This window comes from Martes martes (assembly GCF_963455335.1).
Source record: "Martes martes genome assembly, chromosome: 11".
Taxonomy (NCBI): Eukaryota; Metazoa; Chordata; class Mammalia; order Carnivora; family Mustelidae; genus Martes; species Martes martes.
Genome location: NC_137899.1, coordinates 85756662 through 85771220, shown reverse-complemented (window position 1 = coordinate 85771220; position 14559 = coordinate 85756662). Strand labels below are relative to the sequence as shown.

The window sequence follows — 14559 nt, the reverse complement described above, 5'->3', positions numbered from 1 at the left end:
ACAAGCTACGAGAACATCATAAACAGGGTGCTGGAACAAGTCAGAAAATCAACTTGAGAAAAAAATGGCAAAAATGCAAAGGAAAAAAGAAACCAGAGGGCCTCTGAAGTTACTTTTTTTCCTATCTAGAGTGGTGAGTGAATGTATTCTCACATCCCTAAAATAAAAGAATCTGGTATGTTTCACCAAAATCATATTTTATACACCTAGTAAGTGAAAAGTTATGCTTTACCTCTCCATAGCCACACACCACCACCTGCTTTCCACCAAACATCATGTCTGTTGTCCTTTTAAGTCTAGGGGAAGAAAAACCATTAAATCAGAAAAATCTTCTCTCATTTCTCCTTTAAGACTAGAATGGGTACCTTTGATTTCATGTTTGTTTGTTTGTTCCATTCTGAAAGAAAGCCTGGTTTCTGTGCTAACCAATGACTAGAAAGAAAGGTTGAATAAAATATGTATTTTCTCACTCCATGCTATCCGATCAATTCCAGCTACAGGCGAGGGTTTTTTTTCTTTTTTCCTCTTGTCTTGGGAGTGGTGCAGAAGGCAAGAAGCTGTAGACTGCAAAGTAACTTTTAAACAAAAAGCAGTATATATTTATCATATAATTTTTGGAAATAGAATAAAAGTAACATTTTTTATTTAGGAGACAAAGCTCTAGCTTAATGGAAACATTATTCTGTCTTATTTAATGAGACAGAAACGTAGAAGATAACCCTGATAAATGAGTGCTACATTTAGCAGCGTCAGAAGGGACAACGGGTCCCTCATTAATTCCACACAGAGGGTAATGGGTGGCAAGAGGGAGAAGAGCTTGGACATGCACAATACTGACTGCATGAGAGAGTGCGCTTTCTGGGGCTGATTCTTTCTCAGACCTGCTCTACTTTTTTGTCTCTGATTCTCTATGAAGCTAGAATAAATGTCCTTATTGTTTTTAGAGTCTCTTGGAAGAACCTGTAGCAGTAGGTTCTGGCTTCTCTTTGGGTTGAGCTAGTGTCCCTTCTCTAGGAATCCCTCATTAGGCAGAAGAAAGTTCTCAACTCAAACCAGCCTATTCTGAGATAGACAGTTCCTACAAATATTTGTGACTCTTTCTGTTCACTTATCTGTTTACCTCTCCTGTTGAAAACAGTCTATAAGAGTAGGAATCCTGTCTTTTTAATGATTTGACAACTCCTCAGTAGGAACAAGTAGAACTCCATGAGCCTCAGTGAAACTCAGTAAATAGCAAATACTATTCAGCCACCAAAAAGAATGAAATCTTGCCATTTTCAACGACATGGATGGAGCTAAAGAGCATAATGCTAAGTGACATAAGCCAGTCGGGAAAAAACAAATACTATACAGTCTCACTCATATGTGGAATTTAAGAAACAAAACAAATGAGCACAGGAAAAAAAGAGAGAGAGAGAGAGAAAGTGAATGAGATGTCTAGAAACAGAACTTCTCCTTCTTCTTCTTCTTCTTCTTTTTTTTTAAAGAAACAGAATGCAAGTTAGTGCAGTCACTTTGGAAAACAGTTTGGAGATTCCTTAAGAAATTACAAATAGAGCTTCCCTATGACCCTGCAATTGCACTACTGGGTATTTACCCAAAGGTACAGATGTAGTGAAAAGAAGGGCCATCTGTACCCCAATGTTCTTGGCAGCAATGGCCACAGTCACCAAACTGTGGAAAGAACCAAGATGCCCTCCAACGGACGAATGGATAAAGAAGATATGGTCCATATATACAATGGAGTATTATGTCTCCATCAGAAAGGATGAATACCCAACTTTGGTATCAACATGGACGGAACTGGAAGAGATTATGCTGAGTGAAAGAAGTCAAGCAGAGAGAGTCAATTACCATATGGTTTCACTTACTTGTGGAGCATAAGGAATAACACGGAGGACATTGGGAGATGGAGAGGAGAAGTGAGTTGGGGGAGATTAGAGGGGGAGACAAACCATGAGAGACTGTAGACTCTGAGAAACAAACTGAGGGTTTTGGAGGGTGGGAGGTGAGGGGTTGGGTGAGCCTGGTGGTGGGTATTATGGAGGGCACGTATTGCATGGAGCACTGGGTGTGCTGCATAAAAAATGAATTTTAGAAGATTGAAAAAAAATAAAATAAAAAATAAAAGTAAAAATAAAAAAAAGAAAAGAAAAGATAAAGACTCATAACTATAGAGAACAAATTGATAAGTTACCAGAGGGAAGGAGGGTGGAAAGATGGGTGAAACAAGTCATAAGAATTAAGGAGAGCACTTGGGATGAACACCAAGTGATGTATGGAATTGCTGAATCACTATATTGTACACCTGAAAGTAATGTAACAGTGTATGTTAACATAAATAAATAAATAAATTAATTAATTAAATTTTAAAAATATATCAATTAAGTGCAGAGGCTTTTCTTGTTGAGTGAAGAGAATAAGTCTAGCTGGGTTACTATCATACTCGAAAGTCATGGTGTAAGAGAATGGTCCTGGAATGGTTATCACAGCAAAGAAAATCAACAGATTTTATTTATGAGCTTCCGTTGCTTTACTCTTGAGCTTTTCTGCCTCTCTTCCTCAAGGGATATCAGGTGCAAAGCTATTCATCAAAGCTATTCACGTAAGCTATAACACTTTTATGTAACCAAAACAAGGCACAGTCTATAAACAGACTGATGGATTGAGAATTCATTTATATGTACAATCTGTCTGATAATACTATTGACTCTATAGAAATAATAATTAGCAATAAACTGAATTTACATTGAATATCTGCCTCCCGGGCGCCTGGGTGGCTCAGTGGGTTAAGCCGCTGCCTTCGGCTCGGGTCATGATCCCAGAGTTCTGGGATCGAGTCCCACGTCGGGCTCTCTGCTCAGCAGGGAGCCTGCTTCTCCCCCTCTCCCTCTCTCTCTGCCTGCCTCTCTGCCTACTTGTGATCTCTGTCTGTCAAATAAATAAATAAAATCTTTAAAAAAAAAAAAAAAGAATATCTGCCTCCCTCCAAAAAGATTTTAAAGTAAAAAGCTTCCCTTAAAATCTAATTCAATCCAGAACTTATTTCATTCTAGAAAGAAGGACAAGGGAACTAATGTTGAACACCAGGTTCTTACCTTATCTTACTTAATCCTCACAATAATTCTATGATGTAGGACTTATTGTCACCATTTTACAGATGAGGGAATAGGTGCAGAGAGGCTAAATAACTATTCCAAGACCTAAATGATAGAGCCAACAGTCAAACCAGGCCTTCTGGCTCTAATACCTGTGGTGTTGCAAACTGCCTACGGTCCAGACTCATTAGTAATGTGCCCCACAGGCCCACTCTTAGCTTTTCCATTAACCTAAACATGATGGAAACCATTTGGCTTAGCAATATTCTAAATCGACTTCATGGTTTCATGGAGGGAATTACTGACTTCTGAACAAGGATGAAGGATTATCTGGATACAAGTGTAGAAACAGAAAGTGGGCATTAGAAGAACATAGTATTTGGTATACACCTAAGTAGCTTTTGTCAGCCTTAAGTCCTTACAGATTTAAAAGACTAGAAATGCCTCTGGGATTGACTTTTTGCTCACCACAACTTTCCAGATGGCCAGAGAATTATATGCTGGTTGGAATTTAAAAACTAGTAACATTACTTAGAACAGGAACACCAGGAACCTCTTCCCAAATCATCAAAGATTCTTAGCTGTTTATGACTTTAATTACTGACTTGCAGGCCTGATAGGGTCACAAAGTAAAAATTTTGCCATCAATAGATAGAGGCTAGTCTGATTTTTTAAGTGAAATAGATGTGCTTTGTCATAGGGATAGCAATGGTAGATCTGGGTTATAAAATACTGAGTATGATGTAGTGATAGATCCAGAGGTGCTACATGAATGACTTCTAGAAATAACCAAAACCAAAAAACTCAGAACCTCAATTCAACAACTAAGTTCATTCCAAAGACAACAAAATATTACCCATCTAGAATTGATTCACGGCAGCAGTAGAGGTTATCAAATTTCTGTTTGGTGACCGAGTCATTGACGTTCATGGCCGGAACACACAGCTTCCCAGCCTTGGATAGCTGGTACAGCCTGAGGATGAGGGAAATCACGAAGAACGCAAAACAGTGAGATACTACAACCTACTGTCAGTTTCATAACAAATTACAGAAATATGTTGTATGGGCATGAGAGCATGAGACATGCTAGTTTCATCCCATTAGGTGTATCTAGAGAAATAAAGGTTACCTTTCTAAAGTTTGTATACAGCTGAGAAATGAAGATCTTAATTACAAGGCATGTGGGGAAAAAATCTCTGACCCACTTCCAAATTTGAAGAATTAAAATGTAAAATTTTAAATTGCTTATTAATTTTATTCCCCTTTTACATTATACAAAGAGTAACTTTAAGTACTATTTGAATCCTACCACTCTAATGCAACAATTTTAACTTTCAAATAGTCTCAATTTTATAATCTCAATACATATACATCATATAAATACATGTATCTACATACAGGAGTTTCATTTTAAGTTGAATCAACTAAAGCTTAGAACCAGGTATTTTATTCAAAATTCATCCCCTTCTAAGAGTCTAAAGGTATGGTATATTCAAAAAGATCACACTATCTTGAAGCAGTGATGGTGGCTTATTCAGAATTTACTTCTCTAAAACTTCCATTTCATACTTTCAGTTCTTGATGAGTGAATAACAGTAAACAGAAATTATTTCAATTTTACCGAGGGAATTACTGCTCATTTGAGAAACAGAACCCCAAATCCTTGTTCTCTAAGTAAAAATGTAAGCTCTATGAGGACCCAAGTTTTTGTCCGTTTTGCCCACAGCTAGATCCCTAGCACAGCTGCTAGAAGTTCCTGGCTCATTGTAGAAGTTAAATAAGTATCTATGGAATGAATAAATTCATCTAAAAAGGACAAGCAGTCAATTCATTACAATGACTAGAAAATACGAGGACCACACTTGTTCCCTTACCTGTCCCCAACTCCCAATTTTAGGTTTGTTATTTGCATTGTTAAAAAAAAACAAAAACCACAAGTGTGCAGACTCAGATCTCAATACCTCAGAGAAGGTTCCGATTTTTAACATATTGTATTCTATAGGTATGTGATTATCAGAATATATATCTAGGCTGCATAAAACCAGGTACGTCTATGTCCAATCTTACCTATGGACTCCAGTAACACTCTCCTCTACTATGCCCTTGATTTTCTTGAACATATTAGGATACTTCTTATAAATCCAGTGAGTAAGATCCCCTCCATCATCCAATATCTGCAAAAATAAGCATCAATAATACCATTTATTTTACCAAAGGCTCAGGGTTTCCAGGTTGCTCTGGGTCTTTTATCCCAATTTCTAACTGCCAATTTATAGATATTTCAAATTTCCCATATGGTTATGGGAAGTTACTTAAAGCCAATATATAATGACCAATCATTACACTGAAGTAAAATACAACAAGAGGTGAAAAGCCAAATTGTAATTCTCACAGCCAAATCACCTTCCCACATAGCCCATCTACTATATCAAAACACACAGCAACAAATGAGGATTTTTCTTCTGAACTAATAGCTTAAGTGGCTATCTAGACAACTAGTTCTTGAATGCACTGTGGATAATCAGAAAGCCTGACCTTGAAATTAGCATATTTCTAACCAGTTATATTCAGGACTTCAAATATATTCAGTCAAGGCTTAGTTTAAATGAAGCCAGATAATTAGTCTCCCTCCCAGAACAATGGGTTATAAAACTGTATTCGTTAATCCTTCACTTCTCCTAAAGCATAGGCACTCTCCCACCCAAAATATCAGGCAGCACTGAAGGGTTTTGCCTAGCGAAACCTCACACTCTCTATAAACCAAATTAAAAATAACTAGGGAACTGTGCAGCATGTAGGTGTGCAAGCTTGCCTCTGAACAGCTCATCACTATTTCAGGTTGGGATTAAAGATAAACACAATGCTGTGCCCACTGGAGCTTTCATCAGCAGAGGAAAGTTTTTGAATTATAAATAAGCTAAAGAAAGACCAGCTTGGAATGCTCTTGGGCACTAGGCTGTGGCACTTCAGCCCTTCACCTAGCTGTCAGAAATGCTCAGCAGGACTTTCCAAATGATGATCCCTGGGAAGTCCCCACAGAACTGAGTTGCTCCCTACTGGCATGCACCCTCTCATCAAATACCAACTCTACTACAAGTTGCCAAAATGCCATCCTGGACCCCTACGTACACAAAATCCCCTACCTCGTGTCTGCCACTTCATCTCTTTTTTGCTCCTACTCTTGCTCATGACCTCTTTTCTCTGACTCAACTGAAGTTTATTTGAGAGCAGGGATCCAAGACTCATTAAAACACATTGGCTCCATTCTATAAGTTAATGCTCCCTTTTCTCCCAGTAGGAACCCTCAGAACAGATGCCCTGAGAAATGAAAAGGCTTCTCAGAGTTTCTCTCTCCCTTTCTGCATGTATGGAATCCTTCCTAGAGTTCTCCTTTGCAGCCTCTGATCCCTAGTCACATAAAAAAGTCAGAGATAAAAAATACTGAGCAACTGGAAACTCTGGTCTTAAGTCCCACTATTCTTGTTTGCTTTTCTCTTTTAACAGAGGTATCTAACACAGGCAGGTAATTGCTATCCCTAATATTAATTTAATGAATGTAACCCATAATTCTCACCACCATGTTATTCTATTACAGAAATTCTTGCCACCAGGGAATCTTCCTGAGGCTGGAAAGCAAGTAAAAGTATTAGATCTTGACAGGATCCCAAGTGGAATGGGCTCTATTTTCTGGGGTGACAATGGTTTTTATCCTTGTCTTATTTTCTTCATCAGCTGTTCCAGCAGTTTGTGCTGGCCCTATAGTCTGTAAATGCTCTCCGGTTGCAATCCCATGTCCTTCCCATGTTCTTGACTCTAAAATTGATGTTTTATTCCCCACAGAAACCCCCTGGCCCATCTCCTTTAGGTCTTGTCAGTCATACTTCTTCAGTCACTGTTAAACTCTGTGGGAATGAGCTGACTCATCTCACAGTTGACTCCTCCCTCCCTTTCAGGGTATTAACCCAGCTTCCTGAAGCCAGCATGTGGTGCAATGTAACCTGCATCACAGAATCCAGAAAGAGGTTGCTTCCCTCTTTGTGTACCAAGTGAGGCCTACTCTGCAATTTTTAGCCGCAAGCAATAGCTGGACTGGAGCTTCAAGGACCCTTTTTTCAGTTGATTCCCTAGTTTCTCGTCTCCTTCATATGCAAAATGTTTGTGAAAAAGGAGTGCTTCATACTTTGTGCAGCTTTTTGCTTCTCTGTGACTCTAAGCTGCTATCAGCCTTCGAGAACTTGGTCTTTTCAAAAATGAACCAAAATTAAATGAAGCAAAATAAAAAACCCAAAACTTTTTGCTTAGGCATCTTTCTTAAAGTGGAAAATAAAGAGAAGAAATTTGAACCTGGATCTCCTCATATTTACTATAAATTTAGCCCATGATTCTAGAGAAAAGCTAAGTACCACAGGAGCTGTATATGGATGTGTGTTTGTGTGTGCATTTTCATTATTGTTGTTAGAGGGGGGAGGTGGGTAGGGGATGGTAACTCATTAACCTTGAACCAGCCATGTGTGAACCCTGAGCAGTATTTAATGCTGCTGATGAATATAAATGTTTCTTAAGATCAGCACCAGTAATTTTAGCACTTTGAGGCTAAGTTCAAAGTTCTTAGGGTACCCTAAACATAAGCATCCAGTTCTGCTGGAAGCCCAGATAAAATAGAAAAGGAAGCATTTTCCTTCCTTCCTGTTGGGACACCCTCTCCCAGGCCACAGGCCCCCACTCTGTCCCCACCAAATTCCTCTCGAATTGTGCTAGCAGAAATCTAACCCACCATGTTTGGCTGCCAGCCCTCCACATTCACACATCTATCAATGCACCACCAAAAGTCATCTTCTGACTCTCCTTTCCAGGCAAAGACAGGGAATCCTGAAAAGGGGAACAAAGAGAAATTGTTAAAGCCTGAAAGAAGGGCTGCCCCTAAATTTTGACAAGATACTGGCTTTCCCCAATTCCCATTCTCTCATTCTGCTCTACTCCTTGAACTGACTTTCCTCACTGATTAACCCTGTCTTCAGCCTCTTCGTGCACTTCTTTGTCTTTGGTGGTCATTTTGCTCTTGAGACAACAAAAAAGACAAAGAAAAGGGACAAGAGTATGATGGATGCTACAAGTAAGATTAAAGGGAAAAAAAGAAGAAATCAAAAATGAGTACATCTTGATCCAGTCAAACTGGAAGTCTCACCATTTCTCAACTACACTCTGATCTTTCTTGTGTCTACACTTTGGTCATCCCACCTTCTTCATCAGGAGAACCCCTATGCTCTTCTCCGTCGGTTAAAATGTTGTCATAGCCCAGTTAAGTTTTGTGTTCCTAACGGAGCCTGATTAACTGCAAGTGATTTTTCATGGAATCTGAACTTTTATAAGCTGCTTGCTTGTGCACTAAATGCAGATTTGTGATCTGTCGTGGCATTTATCATATATGTCCTTATATTATCATTATTTATATATTATGTCTTTTCTCCTCAATCACAATATAAGATTCTTAGGGCAAAGACATGGTCTCATTTGTTCTTATATCTCTTAAGATTAGGCCATTAAACATTTGTTGGGAAAAAAAAAGAATGTATATGTACAATTCATTGGGCTATATATTTAATACTTGTGCCCTTTTATATACATATTTTATATATTAATAAAAATTTTATAATAAATATAAACGAAAAACAAATGAAATACTAAAGTGCTAGCAAAAGGAGAGACATACATATACCACAGAGCTTTCCCAGCATTTTGTAAGAGCTCTGAAGCAATAAGCATTTGGTACCCGGATCTGTGCTGTGTTGCCACAGAGGAAAGACAAGAAACTGGCAAAGTCCAAATCTCTCTTTATTTTGTCCTTCCTGTGTCAGTAGCCATTGTGATCAAATATTAATCTGCCAAGTCAAGTCCTTTTTACTGCTGAAGCAGAAACACCAAACATTAAATCGGGGCAAACTGCTGAAAAACCAGCAGGACCACAAAACTACGCCTGAAGCACTTTATTTTCTAATCTGTATTACCTTAGACAACATGTAGTGTTCACTGGTGGTCTAATATTAGCAAGTCAGGGCAAAGCATTAACTAAGAAAATAATATTAGACATAAGAAGGTGTTTGCCAACTGTAAAACAGAGTTACCTACATCATACTTAATAAGAGAAGCACAAAAGGAGAGCAAACTCACAAGAATAGGGATCCATTCCCCCAAGACAGATCCTTAAATGTCACTCTCTTAAAGATTTATACTGAATCCATGGAACTTTTCGGAGACTTACTTTAGCCGAAGACAGAAGACAAGCAAAAGATCTTACCACTTTCTGCTAGAGCAGCAGCCACTTCATTGAGAGTGGAATAGATGTTGCAGGCTGCCCATCGGCACTGTGCCCCCAGCGCACCCAGAGTTTCCATAAGCACCTGTATTAAACAGAAAGCAGGAGATAAACAAAGCTAGCCAAACATTTGGTCAAGGAAATTAAGTTTCTGACAATAAGAAAGTGTATTGGGGGACAGCTGGGTGGTTCAGTTGGTGAAGTGTCTGCCTTTGGCTCAGGTCATGGTCTCAGGGTCCTGGGATCGAGCCCCCTATCAGGCTCCCTGCTCAGCGGGAAGCCTGCTTCCCCCTCTCTCTGCCTGCTGCTGTCCCTGCTTGTGTTCTCTCTCTCTCTCTCTGACAAATAAATAAATAAATAAAATCTTTAAAAAAAAAAAAAAAGGAACCAGGCTCCTTGGAGAAATGTCTGATTCCAGAGTTAGGGCAAAGAATGTACAAGATAAGCTTAGATAATCATATACCAGAAGCAAGTAAGTACTTAAAGAATGAGAGGATGTGTCAAAAGACAAAGAAGTCACAGAAGCAAGATGAAAAAGGTTCCTCTGGGACAAGTTTGGAACAATTTGAGCATCACGATAAATAGTGATAGTAATGGGTTATAATCCATTAAATAAAATAGGAAACAATGATTCATACAAATAAAAGTAAGTAAATAAATGAAAAAATTCAAAGTTCGATGAAGAACGGGATATTTACATAGTTTCATATTACTACCTCACGAAATACCTTTTAATCACAAAGGGGGAAAATAACTTCTACAGTGAAAAATCTAGCAGACACTACCTCAAGCAAAGGATCCAAATGAACATCATTTTGACAAATGATATATCAAGTCTAGATCAATGTGTCACCTGATAAGATTCAATGAAAAAAATGCAGTATCACTTCCTAACAAAAACTCATGGCCTGAATTTAATAATAAGGGAGCATCAGGAAAAGCAGAACTGAGCACATTCTACAGAATAATTCATTTGCAATTTTCAAAAGTATCAAGGCCATGAAAGTCAAAGAAAGACTGATGACCTATTCCAGACTAAAGGAGACTAAAAGGGATGACAATTAATGAGATACATGAGGTCTGAGGATTAGATGGTAATATAAGTCAATGTTAATTTCCTGATTTTGAATAGCTGTACTGGTTGAATGAGAGAATGTCCTTGTTTGTAGAAAGTATGCACTGAAGTATTTGTGGGTGACGGAGCATCAGATTGGCAACTTACTCCCAAATGTCTGAGAAAAAAGTGATCCACACTATACTTGCAACTTATCTATAAATCCATGTTAATTTCAAATTTAAAAATATTTTATTACTTTAATTTTAACCACTTTTTGTTTTTAAAAATTTTATTTACTTGAAGAGACAGAGAGTCCAGGGGTGGGGGTGGGGAGGTAAGGAGAGAGAAGGAGGCTCCCCGCTGAGCAGGGAGCCCAACTTGGGATCATGACCTGACCCAAAGACAGATGCTTAACCGGCTGAGCCACCCAGGCTCCCCATAAGAAAAAAAATTTTTTTTAAAGATTGTACTTATTTATTTATTTGACAGAGAGAGAGAGAGAGAGAAATCACAAGTAGGCAGAGCAGCAGGCAGAGAGAAAGGGGGAAGCAAGCTCCCCGCTGCAGAGAGCCTGATGTGGGCCTCGATCCCAGGACCCTGAGATCATGACCTGAGCCGAAAGCAGAGGCTTGACCTGCCAAGCCACCCAGGCACCCCCCAAAAATATTTTTTTAATTATTTTTAAAAATTATTTTAAAAAATGGGGCGCCTGGGTGGCTCAGTGGGTCAAGCCTCTGCTTTCGGCTCAGGTCATGATCTCAGGGTCCTGGGATTGAGCCCCACATCGGGTTCCCTGTTCAGCAGGAGCCTGCTTCCCTCCCACCTCTCTCTGCCTGTCTCTCTGCCTACTTGTAATCTCTGTCAAATAAATAAATAAAATTTAAAAAAAAAGAAAAAAATTATAAAAAAAAATACTCCACTGATCTGATCCTTAGTTGGTTGGTTGATTGTTTTTTTTTAACATTTTTATTTATTTGGCAGAGAGCAGGAAAGAGAGTGAGAGAAAGCATAAGCAGGGGGAGCAGCAGAGGGAGAGGGAGAAGCAGACTCCCTGCTGAGCAGGGAGCCCAACACAGGGCTCAGTCCTAATGACCTGAGCCAAAGGCAGATGCTTAACTGACTGAGACCCCCAGGCACCCCTAGAACCTGACTTACTTTTACTTCATTATATAAGATAGAGGTAGGATTCTTTTAAAGAAGGTAGTATACCATCTACTGCTTTTCTTTTTTTAAGAAGTTATTTATTTATTTATTTAATTTATTTAAAAGAGAGAGAGAGAGAAAGGGTGAGAGAGACCAAGTGAGAGACAGAACATGAACAGGGGAAGGGGCAGAGGGACAAGAAGACTCCCCACTGAGCAGGGAGCCCAACACAGGGCTTGATCCCAGGACTCTGAGATCATGACCTTGAGCCCAAGTCAGAAGCTTAACTGACTGAGCCACCCAGGTGCCCCCCTCCACCTACTGCTTTGATTATAAACTATTTTAACAAGAATAAAGCTTTGGTTAAAAAACTTGTTTTAAAATTTCCTGACAGTAGTTAACTCTGAGTACTGGTACTTTTCATGTTGTCAAACTTGTATTTTCTAATATTTCTATGCTAAATAAAAATTCTAATTATGTTCTAATTAAAAAAAAACTTGCAAACAACTCCACTAATTTAGGCTAACCCCCTAAAGTAATTTGTCCAAGGCCACATAGTAAGTTAATAGCAGAAATACCCATATGTCTTAATTTCTAGTCCATACTACCTTTCTTTTTTTTAATTTCTTTAAGATTTTATTTATTTATTTGACAGAGAGAGATCACAAGTAGGCAGAGAGGCAGGCGGCGGGGGGGGGGGGGCGGCGGGGGCGGGTGTGGGACTCAGGGAAGCAGGCTCCCCGCTGAGCAGACAGTCCAATGCCCTGGGATCATGACCTGAGCCGAAGGCAGAGGCTTTAACCCACTGAGCCACGCAGGCACCCCTCCTTACTACCTTTCAACACTTGATACCATATTTTTCCCCTCTCATTTTATTTTTCACCTTAAAGAATTTCTGAATTCATATAGCTAGGATTCTCAAATTTGTCAAACAAAAGAAGGATACTGAGACTCACCTACAGCAATATAATTTAACTAGCAATATAAATTAACTAGAAAAGAAAAATGACTGGGGCCAAGAATATAAGAACGGTTCAAAGAATTCTAAGTCAAGACTGCTGGCTGTTAGGGCTCAAGCAGAAGTGAATGCAGGTAGAAGTGGAAGGAGGAAAGAGCTTAGAAGCTGGTTTAACCCAACTTTCAATCATCACTATTTAGAGGGAATAGCAAAGAAATCTGGTTATTAGAAGGAACTATGGAAACACGCCTAAAAATATAAATAGATCCAAGTCCATTAGAAACATGGATGGGAAACCATTAACTATGATAGTTACTTCTGGAACATGGGATTATAGGAGATTGCCTTTTATGCTAATGACTGTGGTAATGACTGAGTATTATAAAATGAATATGAACTACTTTTGTAATCAGAAAAAGAAAGTCGAGATTAAAAACAAAGCAAAATTCCTCTGTAATTATTTTTTAAAGGAAAAAGAAAAAATGTGGGGAGGAAAGAACAAAATAATATTGAAAATTGGTAAACTAATTTTCATTACTCCATTCAAGAGAAAATAAAAGGGAACCTTGAAAGGTGGTAATGTTTGGTGAGCCAGGGGGTAAAAAAGAAACTAGATATAATTTAGCAACATGAGACAGTACAGAGCACTTACTATTTTAAGCTGCCACACTTAAGTCTCATGTCCCTGACTGGGGAAGCCCAAAAAAGATTCCAAGAGAGTTTCTGCCTTGATTCATTAGTCTGTGGCTCCAAAAAGAGACAGCTTTTCAATTTATTATATTAATTTTGGGCAGTCAAGGTATTTTTTTCCCTTAGAGAACACGTAATCCAGAAAGTCTCATGGTAAAGATGTTCACAGTAGCTGTCTGGGTCTTAAGGACTCTCTGCTGTACTTAATCAGGAATGTGGCTATATAAATAAGTGTTATGCTTCAGGAGATAATCTTTTGAAAGTTGATCTAACCATACAGTTGACCTGAGTCTTATAAATCATACAAAAGATTTCAGATGAATTCTCGATACATCAATTTCCTGTACTGGTCTCATTATGGTTGGCAATTCAATATCTCTTACATCTTTGATGAGGGCTCTGAGTCAGTGGTTCTCAACAGAGGAGCGCTGGAAAACTGTGGGGGCATTTCTGATTGTTACAAGGGGAGGGGAATGCCCCTGGCATTTAGTGATCAGGACCAAAGGTTTTGATATTTTGAAAGTACAGAGACAGTCTCTTACAACAAAACCAACAAAAACCACAACACATTAAGTAGTTTTCAAATGTTCTCACATGCGTGAGAAACCTATTTATAATTATCTAAGTTTAGAACCTTATTCCACTTCACATGTTAACGAAAAATGTTTTTGTAGTTTTAATACAAAATAATAATAACTTTTCCAGGAATGCAACAAGTGTGTAAATTAAGAGAAAACACACACTTTTTGTTGTTGTTTAGAAATTTAAAAAGTTGTTTACAGTTTATTATGATTCAGAAAATCATATAATTTGGCAATGCCAATCTGACACTCTAGAACCAGTAAGCAGTAAGCAGTAACCAGTATCCCCATCCACATCTGTGGCATTCTCATCTAAATAATGTTATGAGGAAGTACAAATATCCAAGTATTTCACTATGCTTGTGCCCAAGCATTTACATATCAAAAAACACATTTTTTTTCATTATAAATTACTTTTCTTTTATTCCTCCTTCAAATTCCAGTTAAGATTTTATATTAATTTTAAAAAATATGTACCGAGGTATGTTTTATTTGAATTTTATTCTAAGATAATACGGGGCATTGCAAAAATATTTTTAATATTTTTATAAAAAGGAGACACTGAATCTGATAGGGGTGAGAATCACTGGTCTAAATGAATCATGATAACCCTGGTCCTCTCAGCAGGACTGGTGGGCCATAGGCATGTGACCCAGTTCAATGACACATGATGGAATATCTTGCTCTTGGGGAAGAGGAAGAAATGATCCTTATTCTTC

At 38.4% G+C, this 14559-nt stretch overlaps 1 protein-coding gene across 2 annotated transcripts in view; it reads right to left on the bottom strand.

Moving 5' to 3' along the window:
* The window catches only part of AHCYL2 (adenosylhomocysteinase like 2), a 161196-nt gene that overhangs the window by 16589 nt on the left and 130048 nt on the right, over nt 1-14559 (bottom strand). For both annotated transcript variants that reach the window (XM_080818004.1, XM_080818003.1), the window contains exons 5-9: nt 9394-9496; nt 7873-7967; nt 5166-5272; nt 3955-4071; nt 233-296 (exon numbers count right to left, since the gene is read on the bottom strand). In XM_080818004.1, the coding sequence (XP_080674130.1) occupies nt 233-296; nt 3955-4071; nt 5166-5272; nt 7873-7967; nt 9394-9496 (486 nt within the window). The remainder of the gene's footprint in view (nt 1-232; nt 297-3954; nt 4072-5165; nt 5273-7872; nt 7968-9393; nt 9497-14559) is intronic.